The 27,280-nt window shown below is 35.5% G+C and overlaps 1 protein-coding gene across 4 annotated transcripts; it reads left to right on the plus strand.

Annotated features, from left to right (window-relative positions):
- The first annotated feature begins 37 nt into the window (after nt 1-37).
- On the plus strand, nt 38-26,100 carry KLHL28 (kelch like family member 28). 4 transcript variants are annotated; one of them, XM_004483424.3, is made up of 5 exons: nt 38-558; nt 9,600-10,498; nt 17,903-18,346; nt 20,066-20,274; nt 21,639-26,100. In XM_004483424.3, the coding sequence occupies exons 2-5, from the start codon at nt 9,600-9,602 to the stop codon at nt 21,800-21,802; spliced, it is 1,716 nt and encodes a 571-aa protein (XP_004483481.1). In that variant the 5' UTR covers nt 38-558; the 3' UTR covers nt 21,803-26,100. The 4 variants fall into 4 exon arrangements, with proteins under 4 accessions (XP_004483481.1, XP_004483482.1, XP_058149459.1 ...); XM_004483425.3 differs by having other exon boundaries at nt 70-276; XM_058293476.2 differs by having other exon boundaries at nt 162-1,202.
- Nucleotides 26,101-27,280: the final 1,180 nt, after the last annotated feature.

A 27,280-nucleotide genomic window follows, 5' to 3' on the forward strand; every position in this document is an offset into this window, starting at 1 on the left:
ACGCTGGGACATGTAGTCTACGTCAGGTCTTAAAACTAGACAGAAGTCTCCTGGAAGAGGAAGTCAGACGCATTGCGAAGGTCGCTAAGCGCCGCGAAGGGAAGGACGGGTGTAGGAATTAAGCGGAAGTGACGGTTCCTTGCTCGGGGCGGAAGTTCCCCGCCCCACCCGTAAGAGTTAGGTTTTGACCCGAGGCAAGTGAGGTTCCTTCCTGGGCTCTAGTGGTCCACGGCTCCTCCTCCTGCTATCGCTCCTGGCGTGATTTCTGGGACTCAGGTATTTGCCCTATGGTGTGCTCCTGCGGCGGAGATGTTGACAGATCTTTATCCGGATTGCGACTGGTCCTAGAGTGAGAGGTGAAGGAATGAACGGAAGCAAGCTGGGAGACAGGCGACATCTTTTTGGTGCAGGGTTCGTTACCGTTGTAAATGCGTTACTCTCTAGAACCCGGAGGAAGTGGGATACTTTCCACCAGTCCTCTGTTTATCGAGACGGAAGATCCGGACCTGGACAGACTCATAGCTCGTGGACTTTTTTTTTCCTTCTCTGCAAATCCAGGTGTTTGGGGCCCTTCCTCTCCCTCTCTCCCTGATCTTCTCTACCGTCGGGTCGTTGGGGGGTTAATGGTTTTCTGTCACTTTTTCCTTTTCCTCCCACCATTTAAAGTTCACTTCAAGACGTACATAGTCTGAAGATAACTAATTTTTTTTTCTAGCTAACCGCCTTCCCCTTACCGGTTTTTAAAGTCTTTTGTTCTAATGCAGTTTCTCTGTGGGGCTGACTCCCCCCCCCCCCCCCCCCGACCCCCGCTTCTACCGCTGCCCCAACCTCCCTACAGAATCCTCACGCGTCTCTGCAGTCTTTCAGTCTCCTGGAAACGGAGATTGCAAAGACAGTTTCAGTTGAGGATGAAGTACTTAGCATCATGATCCTAAGAGAATTCTGCCCTACGGATTTAGAGCTGGTAGTGGACATTTCTTTGTTTTAGGCGAACTGAGGATTTGGGATGTGGGACTGGGCCAGAGTTGAAAAGCTGGAGTTTCTGGTGTGAGGCTGAATTCTTTGGAGTGTGGAAGAGTTTCTTTCTTTTTTTTTGAATAACACAGTTACTTTTGAATGACCCGGTGGGAAAAGTCTGAATTATCACGTCGAGTCTCAAATTTATGAGCTTCAAATAAATGCAAGTGTTCCTACTCAGCGCAGTACGAGATGGTTATTACATTTTTAAATTTTTTATTAAAATTTTTTTAAGTCTTGGAATAATAATAATATGAGTCACATATGCTAAACCACTTTATAAGTAATGTTTCTGGCTAATGCAAGTTCAAAAACAATATTTGAATGTTGGCTTTAAAGTACAACCTGACTATCGTCGGTTTCTTTTTTCTTTGGAGAATAAAGTGTTAATGTAAATGAGGCTTATGTAAACATGCAGCCTTGTGTTTTGGTTTAAAATTCTAGGCTGTTTTGATTTTCATTAATCATTTTGATGTTCAAATGATTTTAATTAATCATTTTGATGTTCAAATGAATCTGCCTAAATTTGATTTGGACTATATATTTCGGTAGACCAAACAAAAAAAAGATTTAATTTTGGGGAGAAAGAAGAATGAAGACCAAGAGATGATTGCTGTAATTGTCAATGAGTTGTATGTCTACTTCTCATATTTCCAATGTTAAAAGCTCAGTTTTATACTTTCAGATTTGTTCAAACTTCAGAAACACAATTCAAACTAACCAAGTATGATGTACGCATTAGAATGTATACATTAGAATGCCAGTTTATGCTGAAATAGAAGATAGCCCTTTCCATTGATCAGAATTTTCAGATTAAAAATCCAGTGCACTCTTTCCTGTATCTTAAAAACTTGCGAAACTAAAGTAGAAGCTTGTGTGGTAAGCATGAAGTCAAAGAAAAGGAACCTGGAAATCTTGAGTGACAGTTCATCAAGATTATTTATGGTAGAAGTTTAGAAATGATCCCTTCTTTATATAAAGAATACTTTTTTTTTTTAAGATATATTTATTTATAATCCCCCCCTTCTCTGTGTGTGTTTGCTACGTCGTGGTCTTTGCTTCTGTTGTTGTCAGCGGCACGGGAATCTGTGTTTCTTTTTGTTGCGGTCATCTTGTGTCAGCTCTACATGTGGGCAGCGCCATTCTTAGGCAGGCCGCACTTTCTTTCACGCTGGGCGCTCTCCTTGCGTGTGGGGCTCCCCTATGCGGGGGACACCCCTGCATGGCAGGGTACTCCTTGCATGCATCAGCACTGTGCGTGGGCCAGCTACACACGGGTCAAGGAGGCACAGGGTTTGAACCGCGGACTTCCCATGTGGTAGACAGACGCCCTAATCACTGGGCCAAGTCCGCTTCCCCAATATAGAGAATACTCTTATAGAGACCTGGATACATATACCAACTAGTTATCATATTCTTTTCCCTGACACAGAGAAAAATGAGTCATTTTGACCTTCCTTTTTCTCAGGTCCCTGCAGATCACCATACCTTACAGATTGCAATTTATTTTACATCCGTTAACATTTAGCGTTCTTGATGAAGACTAGAAGATGCCTTAGTCTCTGTAGTGGATATTTAAGAAACGGGACCTCATCATCAGCATCACATATCTAACTATTTTGTGGGAGATAAATATCCATTTAATTGTTTGTTTGTTTCTATTACAAAGCTTTTTTTTTTTTTAATCTTATTCTTGAATTTTAGGGACTCCTTGTATGTTAAGTACAAAAACATTTTCTATCTAATCATATATATAGAAAGGGAAAAGGTTTTATCGCATTCCAGATAGTGGATCTATAGTGTACTGTTGAAAGTTGGAAGGGGGTTAGTTAATATACCCTGAATATAGCAATACAGGTAAAACAAGTTGAAAATTTCAGGAGTTTAGTAAAATTAATGGATTACAGGAATGTTTGTGATATACTTTTTTGAGCAATCTTTAAGATTGCTGTAAAAAAATTCCTTTATTTCCACAGAGAGATTGTAATTGGATTAACTAGTATAATTTTTTGTGTCCTTATTCCAGTTTTATAGACATCTAGAAATAATGGAATTCAGTGTAAATTCCATGAACTACTAAGAATTTTGTATCATTTGAGATATTGTGAAGTAATGCTATGTAGATTAAGGGTGCTTTTAATATTAGCAATTAATTACAGTAATACCACCATTAATTGTCTGCTAAGTGCCAAAAACTGGTAGGCATTTAATGAATAGTGACTCATTTAAACCTTAGAACAATTTTTTGAGGTTACATTTATATTATGGCACATTTTATAGGTATTCCCACTGGAGAGTAAAGGGGCAAAGGAAGGAAAAAAACTCAAATTAGTTAATTTAGCTACTTGCCTAGAGCTTTGGGAAAGTTTTGATGGGAGAGAGTATTGAAATTATAGGGTAACATTAGATTTTTGCATTATTAATCATATGATCTTTTATTATGTTTTCTTTTTGATATGTGTGTCTACTCTTTTGGATTTCAGAACCTGTTTAGGTTCTTGTGTGAGTGAAACTGTAAATAAGGTTAAGAAATTATGAGCTTATTTATATATATGTAAAATTAAATATGTTTTTGTTGTATGTCAATGATGTATTTTCATCTACTTAGGTTTATGTTGCGAAGCATTTCTGTCCTGATCCAAAACTATCATTTTAAACAAACCCAAATTTCTGTTACATTAAGCATTCATTTGTATAATTTAACAGGATTTCACATCATTGCAACCATTTTTCAGTGGACAGGTTAATTATGTAAGTTAGAGCTTTTACTGAATGTAGTGTGGCTTTATGGACTTGATTTCTTCTGTGTTATTTCTGAATCTATGTTATGATTCATGTTAAAAGACAGGCTTCTAATTTTACTTTTGGTTCTCCAGATTAAAAAAAAGTCAATATAGAGAAAAGGAAGCTATACCAATATGTTCTATAGGCTCAATGATAAAATTATATTCCATTATTAGTTGAATTCCTCTGAGAAAAGTTGAACTCTAGAAAATAAATTTAAGAAAAGAGCAGATATAAAATATTCTCCTAATTTCAAAAACTCACAATTTTTTTAACAAGTGTATATGTGTTTAGATTTTTTAAAAAGCAATCCTTATTTCTTTTCACCAATTATTTGCTCTCATTGTGATCTATATTTATATGGAAGCAGATAATTACCTCCCAACTGATTTCAGCACCACTGCTTGTAGCTTAGGTATCAAGTAGCTACTAAAGTCATAGCTTTATGTTTATTATCTTGGTTTCAGAACCTAAAATTGTGAAACTACTGTAGACTATGGAAAGGCTGATTTTAATTTCATTTAACAGTATTCATATATTGTGTATATTTATATAACAAAAATATAATTATAAGTACAGTACTATTACCTTTTTAAGACTTTTCAAATGGGTACTATTTATTCAATATTGACTAATCTAGATACCTGGATTTAGACTATTCCTAAGTATTTATTTTATGGTCCCCAAATTTAAAAAATACATAAATGTGGCAGGATTGTGGGGGAAGGAGACTCAACCTTGTTATTATATAAGTAATAAAAGGGAGTGCTTGTTCCATGAATCCCTCTTTATTTCATTTTAAAACGCTGGTATGTTTTTATATCTGATTATGTGATATGTATTTATAATATCTGATCTATGCTTTTTGGATTTCTATTCTGAACCTTTTTGTTTTTGTCTGAGTCCAAACTTTAATAAGGTTAAGAATTTATTGAGCTTATTTAGTAGTGAGGCATAGTTTTTAAGAACTCAGGAGACAGACTGCCAGTGTTTAGCTCTTGCCTTATGGTTAATTCCTCCGTGTTTCAGGTATCTGTACCATAAAATGAGAATAATAATGGTGCCTATTTCATGGGGTTACTGTTTTTACTGTGATGATGAAAAGAGCTTAGAACAGTGCCGGGCACCTTATGACAATGGAATATAATTATTCTAGATCAGGGGTTCTTAACAAGGTGTCCATGACCTTGAGTTGAAATTCAAAAAAATATTCTTGTGAGGATATTTTGGTGCGGGTGTGATATATTCATTAAATAATACACAGTATAGTGCGAACTTAATAAGAGCTCTGTGACTGGCAAAGGGGTCCATGGAACAAAAAAATTAAGAACTTCTGTTCTAGATCCTCTTTAGAGAGTAATTTAGCCTTTTCAGGAGTGGCAACAATTATAGATTGCTTCAATAAATACTTTAAGCAGCTCAACACTGTTTGCCTTTGTAACGTTTTGAATGTACATGTAGAGAAAATTGCTGTAAGATTAAGAAAACATTCTTGCCTCAATAGTTTCTTTTACTAGTTCTGTGGTCTTAATTCATTTAAACTTTCTGAAATTCAGAATTCTTGATACATAAGTCTTATGCCAAATTAAGTGATTTACATATAGTCTGCTTTTTAAAACTTTTTTACTGTGCAACATTTCAAAAACATGCAAAAGTAGAATATTATGATGAACAATGTACTTGTAATAACAACCAGCTATAACAGTTATAAACTCATGGCCAATCTTGATTCATCCCCATCCACTCCTCCATCCCATATTATTTTGAAGCAAATCCCTGACATCATATTATTTCATCTACAGCTATATCACTATTTTTGAAAGACAAAAACTCTTAAAAACATAACTATAATACCATCATTTAACATAAAAACGTAATAGTGATTAGTTAATATTATCAGTTACACCATCAGGGAACAAATTTCTAATTGTCTCCTAAATGTGTCTGTGAGTGCATGTGTATATGTATGGTTAGCAGGTTGCATTTGATTGATGTCTTCTAGGTCTATTTTATTCTATAGGTTCACTCTCTCCTTCTCTTTATTCTTGAAATTTGTTGAAGAATCCAGGTTATTTGATCTATAAAATTTCTCACCATCAGGATGTTTTAATTGCATCCCTCTATTATAGTTTAACATGCTTTTTCTGTTCTATGTATTTCTTGTAAATTACTCGCTGGATCTAGAAGGTTGATTGGATTCATGTTGACTTTGGTGTGGGGAGGGTGAAAAAATGCTCGTAGTGTTATGTATTATGTTCTTCCATTGGAAAATCTGATGTCTGTTGTCACTCTGTATGATGTTAGCAGCTCTTCATCATCAGTGTCTATCTCCATTAATTCATTAAGGGTTCAAAATGGTGATATCTATCATCCTTCTTTATTTATTAACCGACTACTTCTACATAGAAACTTACCTATTTAGTAACCCAGTGGTGCCTTATAGAAATCTCCCTTCAGATAGACTGCATTCCATTAAGTGATATACTCGGTGTGATTGTTCAACCAGTTGGTAATTTAGCTGACTGAACCAGCTTATATATTTTCATTTCATTTTCAAGGGAATCATGAAAGACATTGTAAAATTCTTTGTTAACATCTAGTTAAACATCAATTGTATTTTCCTGATCTGCAGGTCTTCTAAGCATATCAGATACAAGATTAGTCTGTGGCATGTCTTATCCATCCTTCTTTTGGATCCTAATCATAGTCCTAGGATGGACTAGCTTATCCATCCTATTCTTAGAGATTGCTACATCCTCATCTAGGTATTCACAGATCACAAATTTAATAATTTGGGAAACGGATGTGGCTTGAGCAATTGAGCTCCTGTCTAACACATGGGAGGTCCCTGGTCCAGTTCCTGGTTCCTCCTAAATAAGACAGTGAGCTGGTATGATAGGCAGGTGTGGCAAGCTGACACAACAAGATGATGCAACAAGAGACATAAGAAGGAAAACATAATGCAGGGAACAGAGGTGGCTCAAGTGATTATGTGCCTCCTTCCCACGTTGGAGGTCCCACATTCGGTTCCAGTGCCTCTTAAAGAAGCAAGGAAGATGAACAGACACAGCAAGTGCAAACAACAAGGGGATAGGGAGAAATAAATAAAATCTTTTTTTTATTATTTTAATTTATTTTAGAATGTTATCTAAAATCAACATTAATCTTACCTGATTATTTGTAGAATTTACTGTCTTATTTTTTAAAATAGTCTCCAGTCCTATAGCACTGGCAGTAATTCAGGGATCTCATTTGCAGGTTTTTCTAAGTAGCTAGGTTTCCCTTTTCAGTCCCTTTAATTTCTATATTCACTTGCCTTTGTTTTTGTTCATCCTTCACTTCTTAATCTGAATATCATTCTTTTTGTTAAATCAGACGTATGAGAGTTGAAGGGGTATGCTTTTGCACCACAACCTATATGATTAAATGTTTTGCATGTAAAGAAATTGCAAATTTAAATGTTTATAGGCTCCCCGCTGAAGTTAATTTTGATCTAGCCCTTTGAGAGTTTGATTTGGAGGAAGGGCAGTGAATAAGGAGAGAGGTTATAGACAAAATCTGGTATGTGTTAAGAAAATATTTGAGTGATAGTAAATGTTGTATAGAACTATTAGATGAGCCTTATTATAGCAAAAGGTCATTGTGGGAAAGAATGGGAGTTAGTAAAAGTGGAAATCATGGGAGGAGGCAGTTTAGTCAAGTGAATCTTAAGTGCTGTATTCATAGCACTTCAAACTATGGTACTTTACTGAGAGGAGTAGGGGTATTCTTTTTTAAGCAAGGCCATTAATACTTAGATTAAGAATTGTAAAATGCCATATAATATTAATTGCCCCAATTGGGACTAAAATTCATGATCTTGTATCTCCAAGGTCTGTGTACTCTTCTAGTTTTCAGTGGCTGCCAGCCTTCCTTGGTTTGTGGCTGCAGCACTCTCATTTCTGCCTTCATGGTCATGGCTGCCTCCTTTTCTGTTTTTGTTAAGTCTCCCTCTGTCACCCTCTTACAAGGCTATGTCTGATTGCATTTATGGCTAACCTGGAGAGTCCAGGAAAATCTCTCATCTCCAAATCCTTAGCCTAATCTGTAAATTCCTTTTTTGCCATGTAAATCAACATTCACAGCTTCCAGGTATTAGGATGCAGAGATCTCTGTGGGTGGGTGGGTGGTAGAGAGGGGCATTTTTCAGTCTACTACAATCCCTGTTGCCTTTGCAATCTTTCTTCTTTTTTCCCATCTTATCCCTTTTCTTCTGTCTTATTTTTTTTTAAACTCCTCTTTCAAAAGCCCAAAGTGGCAAGTAGATTGGGTGGGTGTGATCTGTATTTATGATCAAGAGTTGAGTGGGAGGGAAACGGACTTTGGCCCAGTGGTTAGGGCGTCCGTCTACCATATGGGAGGTCCGCGGTTCAAACCCTGGGCCTCCTTGACCCGTGTGGAGTTGGCCATGCGCAGTGCTGATGCGCGCAAGGAGTGCCGTGCCACGCAAGGGTGTCCCCCGCGTGGGGGAGCCCCACGCGCAAGGAGTGCGCCCGTGAGGAAAGCCGCCCAGTGTGAAAAGAAAGAGCAGCCTGCCCAGGAATGGCGCCGCCCACACTTCCCGTGCCACTGATGACAACAGAAGCGGACAAAGAAACAAGATGCAGCAAATAGACACCAAGAACAGACAACCAGGGGAGGGGGGGGAATTAAATAAATAAATAAATAAATCTTTTAAAAAAAAAAAAAAAAGAGTTGAGTGGGAGAAGCAGATTTGGCTCAAGGGATAGAGTATGGGACCACATGAGAGGTTCAGGGTTCAAACCCAGGGCCTCCTGGCTGGTGTGGTGAGCTGGCCCAAGTGTAGTGCTGATGTGCGCAAGGAGTGCTGTGCCACACAGAGGTGTCCCCCATGTAGGGGAGCCCCACGTGCAAGGAGCGCGCCCCATATGGAGAGCTGCCCCATGCGAAAAATATGTGGCCTTCCCAGGAGTGGCGCCACACACACGGAGATCTGACATAGCAAGATGACGCAACAAAAAGAGATTCAGATTCCCTGTGCTGCTGACAAGAATACAGGCGGATGCAGAAGAATACATAGCAAATGGACACAGAGAGCAGACAACTTGGGTGGGGGAAAGGGGAGAGAAATAAATTTTTTAAAAATCTTTAAGGAAAAAAAAAGTTTGAGAGGATATGCTCCAGGTGTGTAAGTGCTCTCATTATAGGCAATACATTTTTGTTTTTGTATTAATTGGGAATAACAGTATCTTTGTTACATTTAGCATCTTGTATCAAAGCAATTATTTTTGAGTTTTTGCATTAAAGTATATGCATTAGCATTATGAAATTTCAGATGAAAGCATCTGTTGATTTGGTTGGCAATAATTAATATTTTTGAGACAATAGCTAGCATTTTTTTAAACTAATTTTACTTTAGGGAAGAGTGGTTTTTTTAGCATTTGCATTTTGTTTCAGTGATAGTTTGGACTTGAATTTAATGAAAGGAAACAGAATAGAAGAGTTGTCATAGTTCTGATCCACAAGTCCACTGTCAAGAGACCTTTAAGATTTGTGGTTTATCACAACCTTTCTGGCCTTGGTTTCCTAATTATTTATATTAAAGGAGTTGAATTATATGATGTTACAATCCCTTCTAATTCTAAAAGCTCTGTTCTATTATTTTGTATAAGGGATTTAAAAATCAACAAATAGACATACAAATAGCAAATCTGATTTATTTTGTACTATTGGAAAAAAGAATAATATTGTGCAAGGAGTTTTGAAATAACTCACTTGTGCTTTTTGGTTTTTTGTAGATGGACCACACATCTCCGACCTACATGCTTGCTAACTTAACTCACTTACATTCTGAACAGCTTCTTCAGGGCTTGAATCTTCTTCGTCAACATCACGAACTTTGTGACATCGTTCTTCGAGTAGGTGATGTTAAAATCCATGCTCACAAAGTGGTACTTGCCAGCATCAGCCCATATTTCAAAGCTATGTTCACTGGGAACCTTTCTGAAAAAGAGAACAGCGAGGTTGAGTTTCAGTGCATTGAAGAAACAGCTCTTCAGGCCATCGTGGAATATGCCTATACAGGGACTGTTTTTATTTCTCAGGATACTGTTGAATCTCTCCTTCCAGCAGCAAACTTACTCCAGATAAAACTTGTCCTGAAAGAATGTTGTGCATTTCTTGAAAGCCAACTTGATCCTGGTAATTGTATTGGAATTTCTCGTTTTGCAGAAACATATGGTTGTCATGACCTTTATTTGGCAGCTACTAAGTATATATGCCAGAATTTTGAATCTGTTTGCCAGACTGAAGAGTTTTTTGAGCTTACAAATGCTGAGTTGGATGAAATTGTTTCCAGTGACTGTTTGAATGTAGCTACTGAAGAGACTGTTTTTTATGCTCTAGAGTCTTGGATTAAGTATGATGTACAAGAACGACAGAAATACTTAGCACAGCTACTTAACAGTGTGCGATTACCACTGCTAAGTGTTAAGTTTCTCACTAGACTGTATGAAGCAAATCATCTTATTCGTGATGATCGCACTTGTAAACATCTTTTAAATGAAGCCCTGAAGTACCACTTTATGCCTGAACATAGACTCTCACATCAGACAGTCTTAATGACACGACCTCGCTGTGCTCCCAAAGTACTTTGTGCAGTAGGAGGAAAGTCTGGACTGTTTGCCTGTTTGGATAGGTAAATAGAAAACCTTTTTTAAGAATCAATATTAATAGATTTTATGTTTTTTAAATGTGCTAATTTTCTACATTTTTAGAATAGTTTGATTTTCTCTTTTATGTTTCTTTTTGTTTTCTTTTCTACTTAAAACACTTAGTGGATTGTTTTAATCATACTGTCATCTATTCTGTACAACACACTTGAAGTATTAAGCCTACCCAACACATACCTTATCTATCCTGTTTATTAACTAACTTTTTCTTATGTATCTTTTTTTTTTCCTCAATGAAACCGTTTATATCTTTGAGTCACACTAAGTAGGAATGGCTTTATTACTACCAGCTATATCAGAAGTGCTAAAGAGAGCTAGGAATCTGTGATGAGTACAGACTAAGGGCAAGAAAGGGTTTGAATGAAAACACTTAATTCGAAGAACCATCAAAGAAATAAAAAAATAGGGAAATGATATAAATCATGGACTTAATGTGCATTTTAGTTTCTTCAGTGTAATTTTTTTTTTTTTTAGGTACCGTGTCCAGGGATCGAACCCAGGACCTCATGTGTGGGATGCATGCACTCAACCCCTGAGTCACATCAGCTCCCCTGAGTTACTGAGAACCGAACCTGGGACCTCCCATGTGGGAAGCAGGTGCTCAATAGCTTGAGCCACATCCGCTCCCCAATATTTTTTAAATACAGTAGTATACTATTTTCTTTTCTAATAATTTAGAGCAGGCAAACTTTTCTATAAAGAGCAAGGTAATATTTCAGAATTTGTGGGTCATTTGGTCTCTGTTAAAACTATTAAATTCTGTCGTTGCACCACAAAAAAAGCCATAGCCAATACATAAATGATAAGTGAGGCACTGTTCCAGTAAAACCTTATTTAAAAAAATAGATGGTGGGTTGGATTTGGCTCTTGGCATAGTCTGCCAACCCCTGAATTAGAGCAATATGGGGAGCGGATGTCTCTCAAGTAGTTGAGCGCCCCTCCCACATGGGAAGTCCCAGGTTCAGTGCCTGGGGGCCTCCTGAAAAAAACAAAAACAAACAACAAGCAAAAAACAACAAGCAAAACAAAAAAAAACCAACTCAGGGAAGCCAGTGTGGCTCAGTGGTTGAGTGCCAGCTTCCCAAATACTAGGCCCCAGGTTCAATCCCTGGCCCCCAGTACCTTAAAAAAAAAAAAAAAGCATTATACAAACAACTCTTAGATTTGTAGAATATATAGCTGAATGTTATCTTTGCTTTCATGAAAATTTTTGTGTTTGGTATTTTTCCTTAATACTATAGACTTGTTTCTGACCGTTTCCAAAAATTCGGTAGATTGTTTCTCCCCTCCCCCCAAGAATTTTTATCATTGCAACTGTTATATTCTATATCTTTTTAAAAGTATTGACTATGCGTTTAATTGTAGTCCAAAACTAGTACTGTTGAAATTGGGTTACATATAGAGTATTAGTTATGGTGGCTACGTGAATTGATAACTCATTCTTAAAGGCATTGATTATTGGCGTGAAGTAAACATTATATTAGTCAAAAGTCATGATAAAAATTTTCCAGATATGGGTTTGTATTATAAAAATTCTTGAACATTTGCCTCTCATCCCTAAAGTATGAAAAATGAGAAACATAAATTATTGAAAAGTCATAAAACTGTTTATATCTTTAGACCCAGGCATTAATCTTACTTCCTGGACTCTATCATAAGAAAAAACATTGCTGATTAAAAATAATTGCACAAAGATGTTTATTGCAGCATTATTTATAATAGTAGAAAGATTGGAACCAGGCTGAGTGATTATTCAGTTTAATTCTACAAAAACATTAAACACCTGTGCATGAGATACACTGTGCTAGATATTGGGCCTTCGGCAGTTTATTACTTAGTAAAAGAGACAAATACTTTATAATATGTATGTTAATGCTGTGATAAATATAATTTTGTGGAAGTGTTAAGGAGAGACATTTATTCTCTCTGGGGGATTTAGAGAAGATATTGTGGAGAAGATATCGTCCGAGCTAAGTGTTTAAGGCTGTGCAGGAGCCCAGGAAAGAAGGGTGGGAAGGTCACAGGAAATGAACAAAGGCACAGTGGCATGGTATACAGTACATGTATACAGGAAAGTAAAAGCCATTTGATATTAAAAGTGTACTAGGTTCTCTGGGGAATCAGAACCAATAGGATAGATGCAGATGGATGGATGGATAGATCGAAACGTTGTGAGATTTACTAAAGGAATTGGCTTACATGACTGTGGGGATAGGCAAGCTGAAATTCTGTAGGGTAGGCTGTAAGATAGGACTCTGATAGTGCTTTGTGATGAACTCCCCATGTTTTAGTTTGCTTAGCTGTTGAAAGCAGGCACCATAAAATGGGTTTCCTTTTAACAGTGGGAATTTATTAGCTTATTAGCTTACAGTCTTACAGTTTTGAAGCTGAGAAAAATGTTCAAATCAAGACATCATCAAGGTGATGTTTTCTCCCTGAAGACCAGCTGCCAGCGATCGATTTCCATCTCTCCCTCCCTCCCTCCTTCCCTCTCCCTCTTTCCTGCCTCCCTCCCTCCCTCTCTCCATATATCTCTCCCTCCCTCCCGCTTTCCCTCTCTCTCCCTCCCATTTGTAAAGATTACAGTAAGAAGATTAAGGCCCACCCTGGGCCACGCCTTAACTGTAGTAACCTATTCAAAAGGTTCTGCTTACAATAGGTTTACATCCACTGGAATGGGTTAGCTTTAAGAACATCCCAGGAGATTCTCTCTTCTGACTGCTGAAATCATAACATCTCCTTTTAAGACCTTCAGCTGATTGAAACATTTCTCATTGTGAAGGCAATCTCCTCAGTTGATTGTAGATGAAATCATCTGTTTTAGTTTGCTAAATGCTGCCAAAGCAGTGTACTAGAAATTGTTTGGTACACACGAAGATTAACAGTTCTGAGGCCATGAAAGTGTCCAGATAAAAGCTTCATTAAGAGATGCTTTTTCACCAAGTTGCACTTGTAGGCCATCAGGCACACATCTAAAGATGTTTTCTTCCAGGGCTGTGGGTGATCAAGCACATGGCAGGCATAATGCCAGTCTGCTAGTCTCCTCTCCTCTCCTTTGGACACTTTTCTCTTTACCAGGCTTATCAGCTTCTGGAGGCCTTTCCATCTCAGCTACTTTTTTCCCATGTCTACAACCTTTTTGTCCTCAGTTTATAAAGGACTCCATTAAGAGTGTTAAGATCTGTGCTGGGTCCTACAATCTAATCAAAGGCCCTTAACTCAACCAAATCAAAAGGTCCCATCTACAGTGGGTTTACAAGCATAGGAATGGGTTTGCTTTAAGAACAGGATTTTCTGGGATCCATAGAAGACTCAAACCATCACATCAACCATAGATGCAATCAACTTATTCGTGATTTAAATCTGAAATATTCTCTTAGTAACAATTAGGCTAGTGCTTGCTTAACTGACCAAACAACTGGGTACCCTAACCTAGCCAAGTTGACACATGAACATAACCATCATAAAAAGTATCAAGTTCTAAACAGCAAGTGGCAGGCAATAGTCAATACGGGCCAAGTCAAAGAAGGTATTTTATGCCATGCTAAAGAGATATTATGTTGGTTGCAAAACTTGTTCAAGGAAGGTCATGAGATGGTCAGATTTTTATATTAGGTCATTCTTGCTGAATTATGGAAATAGATTGGGGGCGTCAGGATTGACATCACAGTGATTAGATCAGAGTTTTTTTCTAACAGTCCAGGGAAGAGGTTATAAGGTCCTGAATTAAGGCAGATGTAGTTAGCTAATTGGGCATTAATTTGAGAAAGGTTTTAAGAGAGGAGATTGACGTGATTTGGTGCATGAATGGACGGTGTGGGATGGTGAGGGAGAGGGAAGAACTAAAGATGAATCAGATTTCTTGATTAGATGACTGGGTGGATGATTATTCCAAGAGAGAATATAGGAGAAGCCATTTAAAAATATATATGTTTATTTTATTTTTCTTTTTTGTTTTTTTATATTTTTCCCTTTTTTAGTTTATTTTTTGTTTTTTTAAATTGTAAGAAGAGCCATTTTAAGGGGAAAGATAATATGTTTAGTTTGGGTCCTAATAAGTTTGAAGTGCCTGTAAAATATCCAAGTAAATGTCATTCAGCTGCTAGCTGGATATGAATGGGAAGCTCAGAGAGGAGATCAGGGCTGGAGATTTGGAAGACATGAACATATAATATAATTTAGAGCCATAAATTAAAGCCATAAACTTGACTGGTTTAAATATCCTTTTTTTTTGCCCAGTGAGAACATAGAAAGGAAAAAGATTGATTCATGAATGAAATGCTGTTGAATAATATTCAAGAAAAGGGCAGCAGGAACAGTCTTAGTGGTAAGAGAACCAAGAGATAATTGTGTCGTGAAAGCCAAGAAATTTAAGTGTGCCAGGAAGGTGGGAGGGTGCTCAACAATGAAAATGCAATCGAAAGGTCCAGAGATATAAGAATGGAAAGGTGTCTATTTGATTTGGCAATATGGAGATCATTAATTATCCTTGGTATAAGAAATTAAGCAGACTTGTGGGAATGCTGAAGCTACATTACAGCTGGTTAAGAAATGAATAAAAAGTAAGGAAATAGATACTGTGAATGTAAAACTCTTTTTAAAATCTTGGCTGAGAAGGGTGGGGAGAAATAATACAGTAACTGATAGTTGAGAGTGGTTGGTTCCACTTCCCCATTTTAACCATTTAAATGTACAATTCAGTGGCATTAATTACTTTTACATTGTTGTGCTAGCCTCCTTGCATTTTGTTTAAAACTTTTCCATCACCCAAATAGAAACTTTACTATTAAGCAGTAACTCCCCATGAAGGGAGTTTTTGCTTGGTTTTATTTTGGTCTTGAAGAGAGAGAAATGTATGTTTTTAATCAGATGCCAGTAAAAAGGGTAAAGATGGTGGACAGAGGAATGGTCATTTATGAAGCAAGATCTTAGAGGAAATAGAAGATGATGGTTGCACAAGCAAAGGTAGGTTTTAAACAGGAATAAGGACTCCTCATACTCCAAGACAAGAGCATGAAGGGGGTGTGGAGGGGGTTGGAAGCAAAGATTTAAGATAGATCCTGTCTAATGGCCTCAGTTTTTTTCCTTTAGGAGAAGAAATCTATTAGAAAGGCTAGTAGGGGGCTTAAGTGGGGAAGCACTGAGAACAGTATTGTTTCTAGTTGACTTACAGTGAGTCATAAGGATGGCAGTATAGCAAAAGCATATTTGAATGATTGTGCAAATACATTAAATATTAAGTGGACCTTTAAAACCACTTTGTGCTATAACATCACCATTCACTGAGCTCAGCACTATAAACCATGAGTCTACTTATAAGAAAGAAGCTCTAGGGAAGTGGACTTGGCCCAGTGGTTAGGGCATCCATCTACCACATGGGAGGTCTGCAGTTCAAACCCCAGGCCTCCTTGACCCATGTGGAGCTGGTCCATGCACAGTGGTGATGCGTGCAAGGAGTGCCCTGCCACACACGGGTGTCCCCGCATAGGGGAGCCCCACACACAAGGAGTGCACCCTGTAAGGAGAGCCGCCCAGCACGAAAGAAAGTGCAGCCTGCCTAAGAATGGCACCGCCCACACCGAGAGCTGACACCACAAGATGACACAACAAAAAGAAACACAGATTCCCGTGCAGCTGACAACAACAGAAGCGGACTAAGAAGACGCAGCAAATAGACACAGAGAACAAACAACCGGGGTGGGGGTGGGGGGAGGGGAGAGAAATAAATAAATCTTTAAAAAAAAATAAAAGAAAGAAGCTCTAGGGAACAGAGGTGGCCCAAGTGACATAGGATGTCCCAGGTTCAGTTTTCTGGTTCCTCCTAAAGAGAACGAGCATTCACAGAACACACAGCAAAATGGATGCAGAGCAGACAGCCAGCACAAACAACAGGGGGAGGGGAATAAATTAACAAAATAAATCTTAAAAAAAAAAAGGGAAAGAAGCTCTAATTAAAACTGATTACCTGCTTACCCCACCCCACCCCCAACAGACCTTTTTATCTTGTATATCTACTTAACTAAATCATCTCCAGAAATCTATGGCTTCTAGATAATCCATCATTATAACCTGGACTCTTAAAAATTATCATATGGTCCTATCTATTAACAATTTCTCAAACTTTTTTTTTGAGTCCTCATTGTTCTCAAATCTTTTTGCACATCCTTTGTGATAATATGATTTCTATCATAAGAAAAATTCCCTTTGCCCTCTGTCTCTTGTTCTAATGGTATACCCTTATCTTTAAGGACCTAGTTTTTCCTAGAGTCCTCTTAAAGCTGTTGTTTTATTCCCCCATAGTTCATATACTAGAGGTGTTGGGTAGGTGTCATCTTTGCTCCTCATAGCCAGTTCCCCTACTTTTTTCCTCTTCCCTTTTTCAAAAACCTCAGCTTATTTCAAGCGTTTGCTATTAGGCTATATCCCTTAATATCCCTCCATGTTGCCACCACCTGCTGTCTCCTTGGCTACTTAATTTGTTGAAGATTTTATAACTGGCTTATTAAGCTGGGTACAGCTCAGTATATTATCACAAAGAGAACATTACAAACCAGTTCAAGAAATAGAGCATGACCAGCACCCAGAAGCCATTTTTGAACCCTTTCCGAGCCTCCTCTAGAAAACCATTATCCTCATTTCTAACCAAGAGATTATTTGTGAACTTGATGTAAATGAAATTATATAGAAGATATTCTTTGAATTTAACTTCTTTCCCCTCAACATTTTATGTGTAAGATTCATCCCTATTGTATGCAGCTGTAGTTAGTTCATTTTCATTGCTGTATACTATTCTCGTATGATTTTCCACAATTTGTATATTGTTGATGGACATTTGAATTTTTCCAGTTTTTGGCTATTATTAATAATGCTACTATAAACATTCTTTTACATATACCTTTGCATACATTTCTCTTGAGTACATACCTACGAATTGCTCAGTCATAGGGAAGATATACTGTACATCATATATGTGTTCTTTTGATGAAGGATTATATTGTGTTGCTTTTAACATTTCTGTCTATATGGCCTGTGCAAAACTGACTGTAATAGGCATTCAGTAGAGTAGATACATAGAGCGAAACTGATGGTTTAGAGCATGTGTGTATCTTCAACTTTATTAGATACTGTGGAATCGTTTCCAGAATGGTTTATACCAGTTCACCACCCTAACCAACAGAGTATGCATTTCTTGTTCCACATTCTTGCCAACAACTGTTATCTGATTTTTAAGTGTTTACCATTGTGGAAGGGGTGTAATAGTATATTGTGGCTTTAATTTGCATTTCTGTGACTGTTAATGAGAAATATATTTTAATTTGTGCATCATTTTGGTTTTTAAAAAAATTTTTTTTTTTCTGCTTATTCTTTAGCATGGAGATGTACTTTCCTCAAAATGACTCTTGGATTGGTTTGGCACCCCTAAACATTCCTCGCTATGAATTTGGAATATGCGTTTTAGACCAAAAAGTGTATGTTATAGGTGGTATTGAAACTAACGTGCGTCCAGGCGTTGCTATCAGAAAACATGAAAATTCAGTAGAATGTTGGAATCCTGATACAAATACCTGGACTTCTCTAGAAAGAATGAATGAACATCGAAGTACCCTTGGAGTAGTAGTACTTGCAGGAGAACTTTATGCTTTAGGTGGTTATGATGGACAATCTTATTTACAATCTGTAGAGAAGTATATTCCCAAAATAAGAAAATGGCAACCTGTGGCGCCAATGACTACAACAAGAAGTTGTTTTGCTGCAGCTGTACTGGATGGAATGATATATGCCATTGGTGGGTATGGTCCTGCCCACATGAACAGGTATACAACTTAATCAAATTGTATATGCTTAAGATTTTTTAAAAGTTTCATTAGCGATGATTTCTGAGTTTTAAAAAATTTGTGTATATAGATGATCTTCCTTTTTTTATATTTTAAGTAACACTGAAAGGCATATGGGAAATTTAATCTGCTCCACGAGTACAGTTGTAATTGTTTTATTTGGGAGTTTAATACAAACCTAAGAAGCAAATCCCTTTTATTAAAATTTATATTTGTTCATTTGATATAAATGGACTGGATTTTAAAATTTAGAAACCTGAAAATAAAATGAAGTTAGACAACTTGAGAATTTTGGGTAGTATACAGATCTAGTCTGTTATTACATTTATTAATAGAATAGAGAAGTGGAAAAATGTAATTCTCATATGCCTGAAAGGTACTGTAACATAAACTTAAATCCTTATTTTAGTATTCCTTTCTGGATTTCTGTCCTCTAATCATCATGTATATCTGAGTTGTGCTGGAGTTGGAATTTGAGATTGCTGTATTATGGAATATTCTCCAAATAAAAGAGAAATATATATATATATGAGAAAATAAAAGCATTAAGTGACTGTTTATATAGAAAATGAACCATAATTCTGAACTTTTGTTGAAAATTGATGTTCTAAAGATTTTATCTGTAAGAATATTCAGAATGGCACATATTTGATTATGAACATTTTTATGAAAGAGTGTGTTGTGTTTTGTCAACTAAGAAAGTGATGGCACAATACATTTTCACCTGTATGTTTTTCTTTCTTTTTAAGCTCATGTATTATGTCTTTTTATTGCTTCCTTAGTAGAAGGAAAAGTATTTGGGGCCCAGACATGCATTTCTAGTCTTTGAAAAGTTGCTGGTAGAAAGGTATAAGATACAAGTTAAGTATTTTAATTTTGATGCTCATGAAGCTTTAAAAGTCTTCTGAAATTGTTTAGGGAAACTTTCTTGGAAATTGCAATTTGATTTGAATTTCTATAATGTAGCTTGGACATGCCAAGTGTTCCTCTGGAATACAGATCTGACTTAAATCTCTGAATTCAACTAAATCACTCTCATATTATTAAATTAGCCAGTCTTGTTTGTGGAATCTTGCAGCAGTTGCTTCACAGTAAGACACTATTAATTTTCGTATAAGAAAATTTTTTTTTTACTTTCTTCTTCACTTCATCTTTTCTATTTCTTAACTATGTAGGGGGATCCTTAGTACCTTAGAAAGCATCTGTATTCAACTTGTGGTTTTTAAAATACTTTCACATGCTTATTCTTTGGACTCTATTCTTGTAAGAATCATTCAAGGCTGTTATTTCCCCATTTTCACAGATGAGAAGAAATAACTTATCTAGGATTACACAGAATCCCAAGTAGGGCTAAGGGGTTCATTCAGCTCTTGCTATACAGCATTAACACTTAAACTCAGGCCTTCTGACTCTAAGATCTATGTCCTTTTTAATATTCTTTCCTGCTTAAATGATATAATGGATAGCATATAGTAATTGCTGTACCCTGCCCACAAGGTAAGCTTTTATCCCTGTTGTCTTATCAGGAACATGTAACATTTGGGTCAGACTACTCTTGTTCGGTGCATGTATGTTTATTTGAACCTTTAAAACTATGGTGAGTTTCAGTTTTTTTAATTCTCTTGACAAATATGCTTTAGTAGGAAAAATGACACAAAGGATCTGTGAATTAATTCTTTCTTTTGTGAATATCTGCAGTGTGGAGCGTTATGATCCAAGTAAGGACTCCTGGGAGATGGTATCATCCATGGCAGATAAAAGGATTCACTTTGGCGTGGGTGTCATGCTAGGTTTTATTTTTGTCGTGGGTGGACATAATGGTGTCTCACATTTGTCAAGCATTGAAAGATATGACCCCCATCAAAATCAGTGGACTTTGTGTAGACCAATGAAGGAACCCAGAACAGGTAATAATTTATTATTTTCTAAACATATAGGGCAATGTTTTTTATAACGATGTTCTTGGAATACTAGTTCTTTGGACTCTAACAGTAAGGGTATTAATTACTTGTCCAGAAAAACAAACCCTTTTTTGTGGTAAGCTTGAGAGACACCTATATTAGGCAAAACTACACATTTTTTTTACTGTAATTTTAGTGTGCTAATGTACGTATGATTGTTTCTCAAACTTGAAGAACACATTTTGGGAAATGCTGCTAATAGAGTCTATCTTATAGAAAGTTCTTTTTTCCATTTAACAGAGGTCATCTTTTTATGCTATTGGAAATCCTTGGCTTGTCCTGTTTTGCTTTTTATTGTATGTCAGCAACCCATATGTTTGCTTTCAAATGTTTTCTTCTCCTTGAGGGTATAGTTGATCAAAAAAGAGTTGATTTCAGAGTTCTTAAAGAAAAACAAATATGTCTCTTATCTTTGAATCCAAACTCAAAGCTCACTATTTTAAGAAGAAGGTGTAAGTTACTGATGGGAATGCCTTAGGACTATTTCTTGATTTTATGTTTGAAGAAAAAACCGGCAGTATAAACATGCAAGGGTAACTGAAAGGACAAAATGGAGTAAACTACTTCAAGGTTGAAAGAAATTAGTTTCTGTGGTATTTTTGAGAAGAAAAGCCATGAAGCAATGAGAACTTTAAAAATGTGGATGAGAAGGGGGAGGAGAGAGATATATAGAAATTCCCTATATTTTTGTTTTGTTTTTGTTTTTTTGTTTTTGTTTTTGTTTTCAGGAGACACCAGGACCGAACTAAGCATCCTCATGTGGGAGGCAAGCGTTCAACCACTTGAGCCACCTCTGCTCCCCCCAATATTTTTTATGTAGCATTTATGTAATCTAAAGCTTCTATATATAAAAAAAGGATAGATTTGTCATTTAAAAAACTATATGTGATAATACATGAGGTAGAATTTTTAAAGCATAAACTGTATAGTTCAATATATATTTCAAATATTTCAATATATTTGAAAGCCTGATAAAAGGAATGATTTCTAGAAAAATATATGTAAGTATCAGTTGATACAAAAGCAACTGGAAAGATACTATATTCTTTTTAGTTTCCTCTGGTAGGAGAGGGGGTGGGATTGGGAAGGAAAGGTGAAGGCAAACTTCAACTCTTACTTTTATATTAAGGTATTTTTTTCTCCCCAGAGCATGTATTTCTGCTTTGCTCATGTAATTAATAATAATATATTATTGAAACATAAAGCATTTTAAGAAAATATTAAAGTATAAATTCTTTTTTTTTTTTAGTGAGAAGAAGCTATTATCATGGTTAATGTGTTTCTTTCCTCTTTTTTACCCACTTTCCTAGGGGTTGGTGCTGCAGTAATTGATAACTACCTTTATGTAGTTGGTGGACATTCTGGATCATCCTATCTGAATACTGTGCAGAAATATGACCCTATCTCGGATACATGGCTGGATTCAGCTGGCATGATATACTGTCGCTGTAACTTTGGATTAACTGCACTTTGACAAGTGTGAACTCATGGAAACAGTGTGATGGTGAAACTTGTGCTGCATGAAAAGATGCCCAGTTTTCTGAGACCCAAAAGCTGCATTGCTTTCTTTTTTAACTTGAAGTGGTATGAAGACTCAGTTTTTGGGGTACTTTGAATTGACAAGTAGCTTTGGTTGCTCTTGATTACACAATAAATCAATAATCAAATAATAATAATGGAAAGACTTTGCCAATTGAATTGTGCCCTTTTTTTCCTTCTGAGACAGAGATACAGTAGTTTGTCAGTGTACATGTGCAGAAAACTTGCTGCTTTTTTTTTTCTTTTTTTTTTTTAAGTTTGACTCTCTCCCTCCTTGATATGCACTATGATTTACTAGGGTGAGAGATGCTTAGATGCTTGAGTGTGTTGATTGTCTGGCAGAATGTTGATACTGCCTGTTGGATGTAAATCCAAATGCTTTTTTTTTTTTTAAGCAAATAAAAGGCTGCTTTTTTTTTCGGTACTTTTAAGTGTTGTAAATAACATGCGATAGTGAGTCATCTGATCTTCCTGCTAAATACTTTAGAACGGGGGATAAATGGTAATAAGTTTTCAAGACAAATGCTTTCACTATCATAATGTTTAGGGAACAATTTTAAGAAGTCTGATACTTAATGCCTTTTTTATATGTGCAGGTTAATGCTGGATGAATTTAGTTACTCATCTATGTTATGATCAATTGTTTCATAGTTTTTCTTTAGTAGTACAGCAGGCTTCCCAGTGTTGATATAAATATTTAAGAAATATATAGTACCAGCCTCAGTGCATATTGATTTTTTCATACATCCTTATAATTATTTTGGTTTTTAAAAATCTTTGCTCTTTCAAAGTGTTCAGATAAAAATGGTGCTAACTGTAGGATCTGTATAATAAGGCTATAACTGATGTTCTTTTGGATGTTCAGTCTTTTGGCATGTTTTTATTGGCTTGATTTATTTCTGCTAATTAAAAATATTGATGATACTAATGTTAACATCCAAAAATCATCTAAAATGGCCTATGTTATTGCTTTTTATGGTTCCTGAATAGTGATTCAAAGAAAAATGAGTTTTTGATCTTATTTCTTCTGTGCTTGATATTATATGCCCTTCTTAAACAGAGAAATATATGCATTAAATATAAAGCACTAGGCAGTTATGCATTAGTTTGTATATTTCTTAGGTAACTGAATATTTTAAAATTATTAAGGAAAACTGGAACTGCTATGTTTACTTGAGTAATGGTTCTAAATTTGATTCTACTTTGACTAAAGAAATGATCTTTTGAAGCAAAATTGTTTGTTATAGCCAAGTGACAGTTTATTTAAAAGAAGTAGTTACTTATTTTACTTTTGCATGTTCTAGTAAATGTCTGTTAGTCTTAAACACAATAACTCGCATTTTATTATGATGCCGGTACTTATATTTTTGGTACTGAAGTCATTTTTCTTTTCCTCAATGTGTATATATATTTTTACCTGCCCACTATCTATAGTCTCTGCAAAACCAATTTATATTTTTTTCCTAAGAAAAATTCATACTCCATTCTTAAGTGCCATATGTTCTAAACTATTGTTAAGAAGCCATTTGTAATTATAAAATATAGATTCATTTGTTAGCATATGTTATTCTTAAAATGTATAGCCAAGCAGTTTGCAGTTTTCCTTGTTCTTCTGTGAACTTCCAGTTGTACATTTGAATATATACTACAAAACTATGTGAAATCATTTTTAATCATAAAAGTAGTATCAAGCTTTATGAATATTTGCAAGTGATTTTTAGTCTCTTCTAATTTAGAATCAACAGGAGCTACTAATAAAATTGACAGACTGAATATTTTCTATGTTGCTTGTATGAATAACAATGATATATAGCAATAACTTTTTAATTGATAAATAAATCTGTTAAATAGAAAAAAGGTGCACTATTGTGGTTGGCCTAGACTCTAAAGAATAGCAATTTAAAATAGATTCCATCACATACATAGTTTCTGATCACCAAAGTCAATTTTCTTTTAGTTTATGTCATTCAAATTGTTAAATACATCCTATTTTTAACCCTCTCCCCAGAAGATGGGGGAATTTGAAAGAGACTATAGAAAGATAATATTTTAATTGTAAAAATAAATCGATAGTGTACACTTTATTTTTAACAATGTTTTTTACTAATATATCATCCCCACTATCAAATTAGTATTAAAAATATAATCATTTGGTAAATTAGATTAAAGGCATGTATTGATCATTGTCTTTGAAAAATATGAGCTTCATCTTGGTAAAGAGTAAATTTGAAACATCTTAGGATATAGTAGGAGCCATATGCCAGAGAGCAAATTATGAAAACCTGTGAAAGGAAGAGAAAAAGCATCCAAATTTTAGAAATATATTTATTTTAGGACTGCTAAACCTACTGTACTGTTCTTCAAGGCCAGTACTACTAATATGACCTGACAGCTGATAACTTCTAGAGATTTGTGATTAGTTTCATTTTAATTACTCTTTAAGTTCATGAACTTAAAGCTACATATTTCTTATGTTAAAAAGGATCAGAATGGTAATAAATTCCCAAAGTTAAAGGTATTGGAAATAACTTTATTTATTAATTCATGGTCAGGGAAGCTATTTAAGATTGCCCAGAAATATTTTGGAAAAAAGTTGCAGTAGGAAATAAAGTTTAGTGTAATCAGTTGCAAGAAAATTGCTTTCTATAATTATGAAGGCTTAATCTGTTAGAAATGTTCAGCTATTTATTATTTGTTGGGTTTAGTAATAGAACTTAAGTGATTCTCAGTGTAGCCCAAAGGATATTTATATGAGTTCCAGTGTTATTGCTAATGTTGTTTTAAATACTCATGAATATTAAGTTGTAGGAAGTGGTACCAGGTGATAAGAAATGGTGTTAGGTTTTGAAAAATAATTTTGCTAAATTGGCAAATATGGAGGGTCTGTTGTATGTGTGAGATATTGTACTAGATACTGTGGTGGTTAAAAATATAAGTATACTCTGTTCACACAGAGTGAAATATAGTGGGAGAGACGTATACCCATATAACTATTATGATAAAGTGTGGATTTTAATTCCTTATCTTCAACATCATAAAAAGTGATTAGAGACCCAGTTTATATATAAACTTTTCTTTAAGGTTCAATAAAGTTTTGTTGGCATGAAAAAGAATTTTAAAATTAATGTTCATAGAATTCTAAATTTCCTGGAATTAGGTAATGTATTTTTTAGTACAAAACCAAAATTATAGAAACCTAAAAATATATATATTTCCTATAGTATAAAAGCTGTGGCTACCATTGAAGGAAATATATGTACATATAATGCTGTGTTTATTTTCAGTTTTGGTGTTGGATAACTGGTATTGTCACCTAAGTGCTCATTTTCAGGAAAATCAGATTCTACAATAAATTTACTGCTTAAAGTTCAATAAACTTATAATAACCTCTATAACCTCTGTAGTCTGAAAGTTAAGAAATTATAAGATGTCATATGTCAAGTTAACATCCAGTTCTATCTACTCCATGACTTTTTTCCTTTGTAAACAGCACTTTAATTAGATATAACTTAACTAGAAATGATTATTCTGTGGCTGGATATACATAAGTTTTCACTTATAGTATATTGGTTCATTGTTGATGGACATGTGAAAAAAGTGAGTAGTACAATATGTTTTAAATACAATAAGTTTACAAGTTTTCCTACTGGTGTGAATTTGGAATCAAAAAGCCAGTTTACATCTCTGCAGAGAGAAAAATTGTTATCCATATGTTTTTCATATTATACATATTTAACTAGAGATAATTTATTGTGAATTTTGTCAGGTTATCATGTGTAAGTCCCTTTTATTTTAAAATACTAAGCAAAAAGTTCCCAGTTTGCCTTAAAGTACAAGTGAAATTAAAGAACTGGATAATAATGCCTATATTTTTGCCTTATGAATTGTGCTGTATCATAAACCAGAGATGGTTGAGATTTTAACAGGATTCTGAAATTTTGTAGATGTAAAGTAACTAATATTTGTAGTCTGTTGAAAAGAATGTGATCTCGTGGATTAAGTCAATGTTTAAATGGTTTTGTATATGTATTTTACCTCTGAATATTATGTACCTTTTTAGTATCAGGGTTTTATTTTTGTTTACATAGTAAAATGGCATTTAACTTGATCAAGGTTGTATTCTTTTGTCTTTTATTTTAATAGTTCTTTGTGTGTACTATTGTAATGCTCTGTAATGATTATGGTTATATTTCATTTAATGTGAAATGTTAAAAATAAATTTGAAAAATATGACCTTTCTGTGTCATATGATCATTGTTGTGAACTGACCCAGATTAACTTTGTGATGCTCAACTCTGAGGTTCTTTTTGGTAAATAGGAAGTGGCCATTACCACGTTATTATGAAAACATTTCTTACTTCAAAGTGTGCTACATATTGAGACACTTATTAAAGAGATACTCATTTGAAAAACACAGCACAAAGCAGTTAATACACTTGGGTTGGTAAGCACTGTTGATGAAAACTTTCCCTGATAGTGACTAGAAGATAGTGAGTGAGTTAGGGAGTTACTTGGAATACTGCAGGAGCAGATGTTTCTTTGATCTGTAGGGATTAAAGGGTTTCTTTATCTCCCTCTGATATGCAGGTAGAGAAGGTTTCCATTTCCTTTTACTCCCTTCTGTGCGGTTTCTTTGTTTAACCTGTGGGGAAGTGCCGTGCCCTTAGACATGTAAGCTTAAGTGGGATGGGGTTAGCCTTTCCCCAGTGCATATCGGGAAACTGAGCTTCAGCTTAATTACTGCAAACCTCTAACAAGTACTATTTAGGGATTGGGCCGCAGGTGCCATTTTTAAGGGAGTTGTACGTGACAGGCTGGAATGGATTCAAATAGCCTATTCATGCAAGGATGGAGAGTCATATGTTTAGCCAACTCACATATCTAGAGATGTCTTTGGTTTCACCACTAAGAGCAGCTTTCAGATATTCATTATGTTAATCAATGAGCCACTGTTTCCCAATGAATGTTCCTGATGTTTAGTATGCTAATTTGGAAAACATTGAATTATGACTGACAAGTACTTGGAGCCACCTTGAGTATGAGTTTCCTGATTAGGACACCAACTAACAATCCTTCAACTGCACTTTTAATGAGTGCAATTCCTTGACTTGAATTTGAAATTTACAGACATATGCTGAAGTATTTAAAAATACTTAAGTAAATACTTTTTTTTGTGAATGAAAACTTTACGAATATGCACTTTGAGTGGAGTACATATTAAGATATTGAGATTAAGATTTCTTAATTAAGCTAATGCTTCTTGAAGTTATGTTTTTTTATGTTAAGGCATGTGCAGATAGCATTCAAATTACCCAGAAGTTATTATGAAATCAAGATAGTTACTGAAAGCTTAAAATGTGTAAGACGTGTTGGAAAGTATTATGAAGTAATATAATTCAAAACCTGCAAATCA

The sequence above is a fragment of the Dasypus novemcinctus genome, chromosome 3, assembly GCF_030445035.2.
Source record: "Dasypus novemcinctus isolate mDasNov1 chromosome 3, mDasNov1.1.hap2, whole genome shotgun sequence".
In the NCBI taxonomy this organism is placed as follows: domain Eukaryota; kingdom Metazoa; phylum Chordata; class Mammalia; order Cingulata; family Dasypodidae; genus Dasypus; species Dasypus novemcinctus.

Bases quoted from the DNA above. Each gene is read 5' to 3' on its own strand.
- KLHL28 (XM_058293476.2), top strand. From the start codon at position 1,179: ATGCAAGTGTTCCTACTCAGCGCA. The intron at 1,203-9,599 runs GTACGAGATGGT...GGTTTTTTGTAG, and splicing joins AAGTGTTCCTACTCAGCGCA to ATGGACCACACATCTCCGAC. The intron at 10,499-17,902 runs GTAAATAGAAAA...CTTATTCTTTAG, and splicing joins CTGTTTGCCTGTTTGGATAG to CATGGAGATGTACTTTCCTC.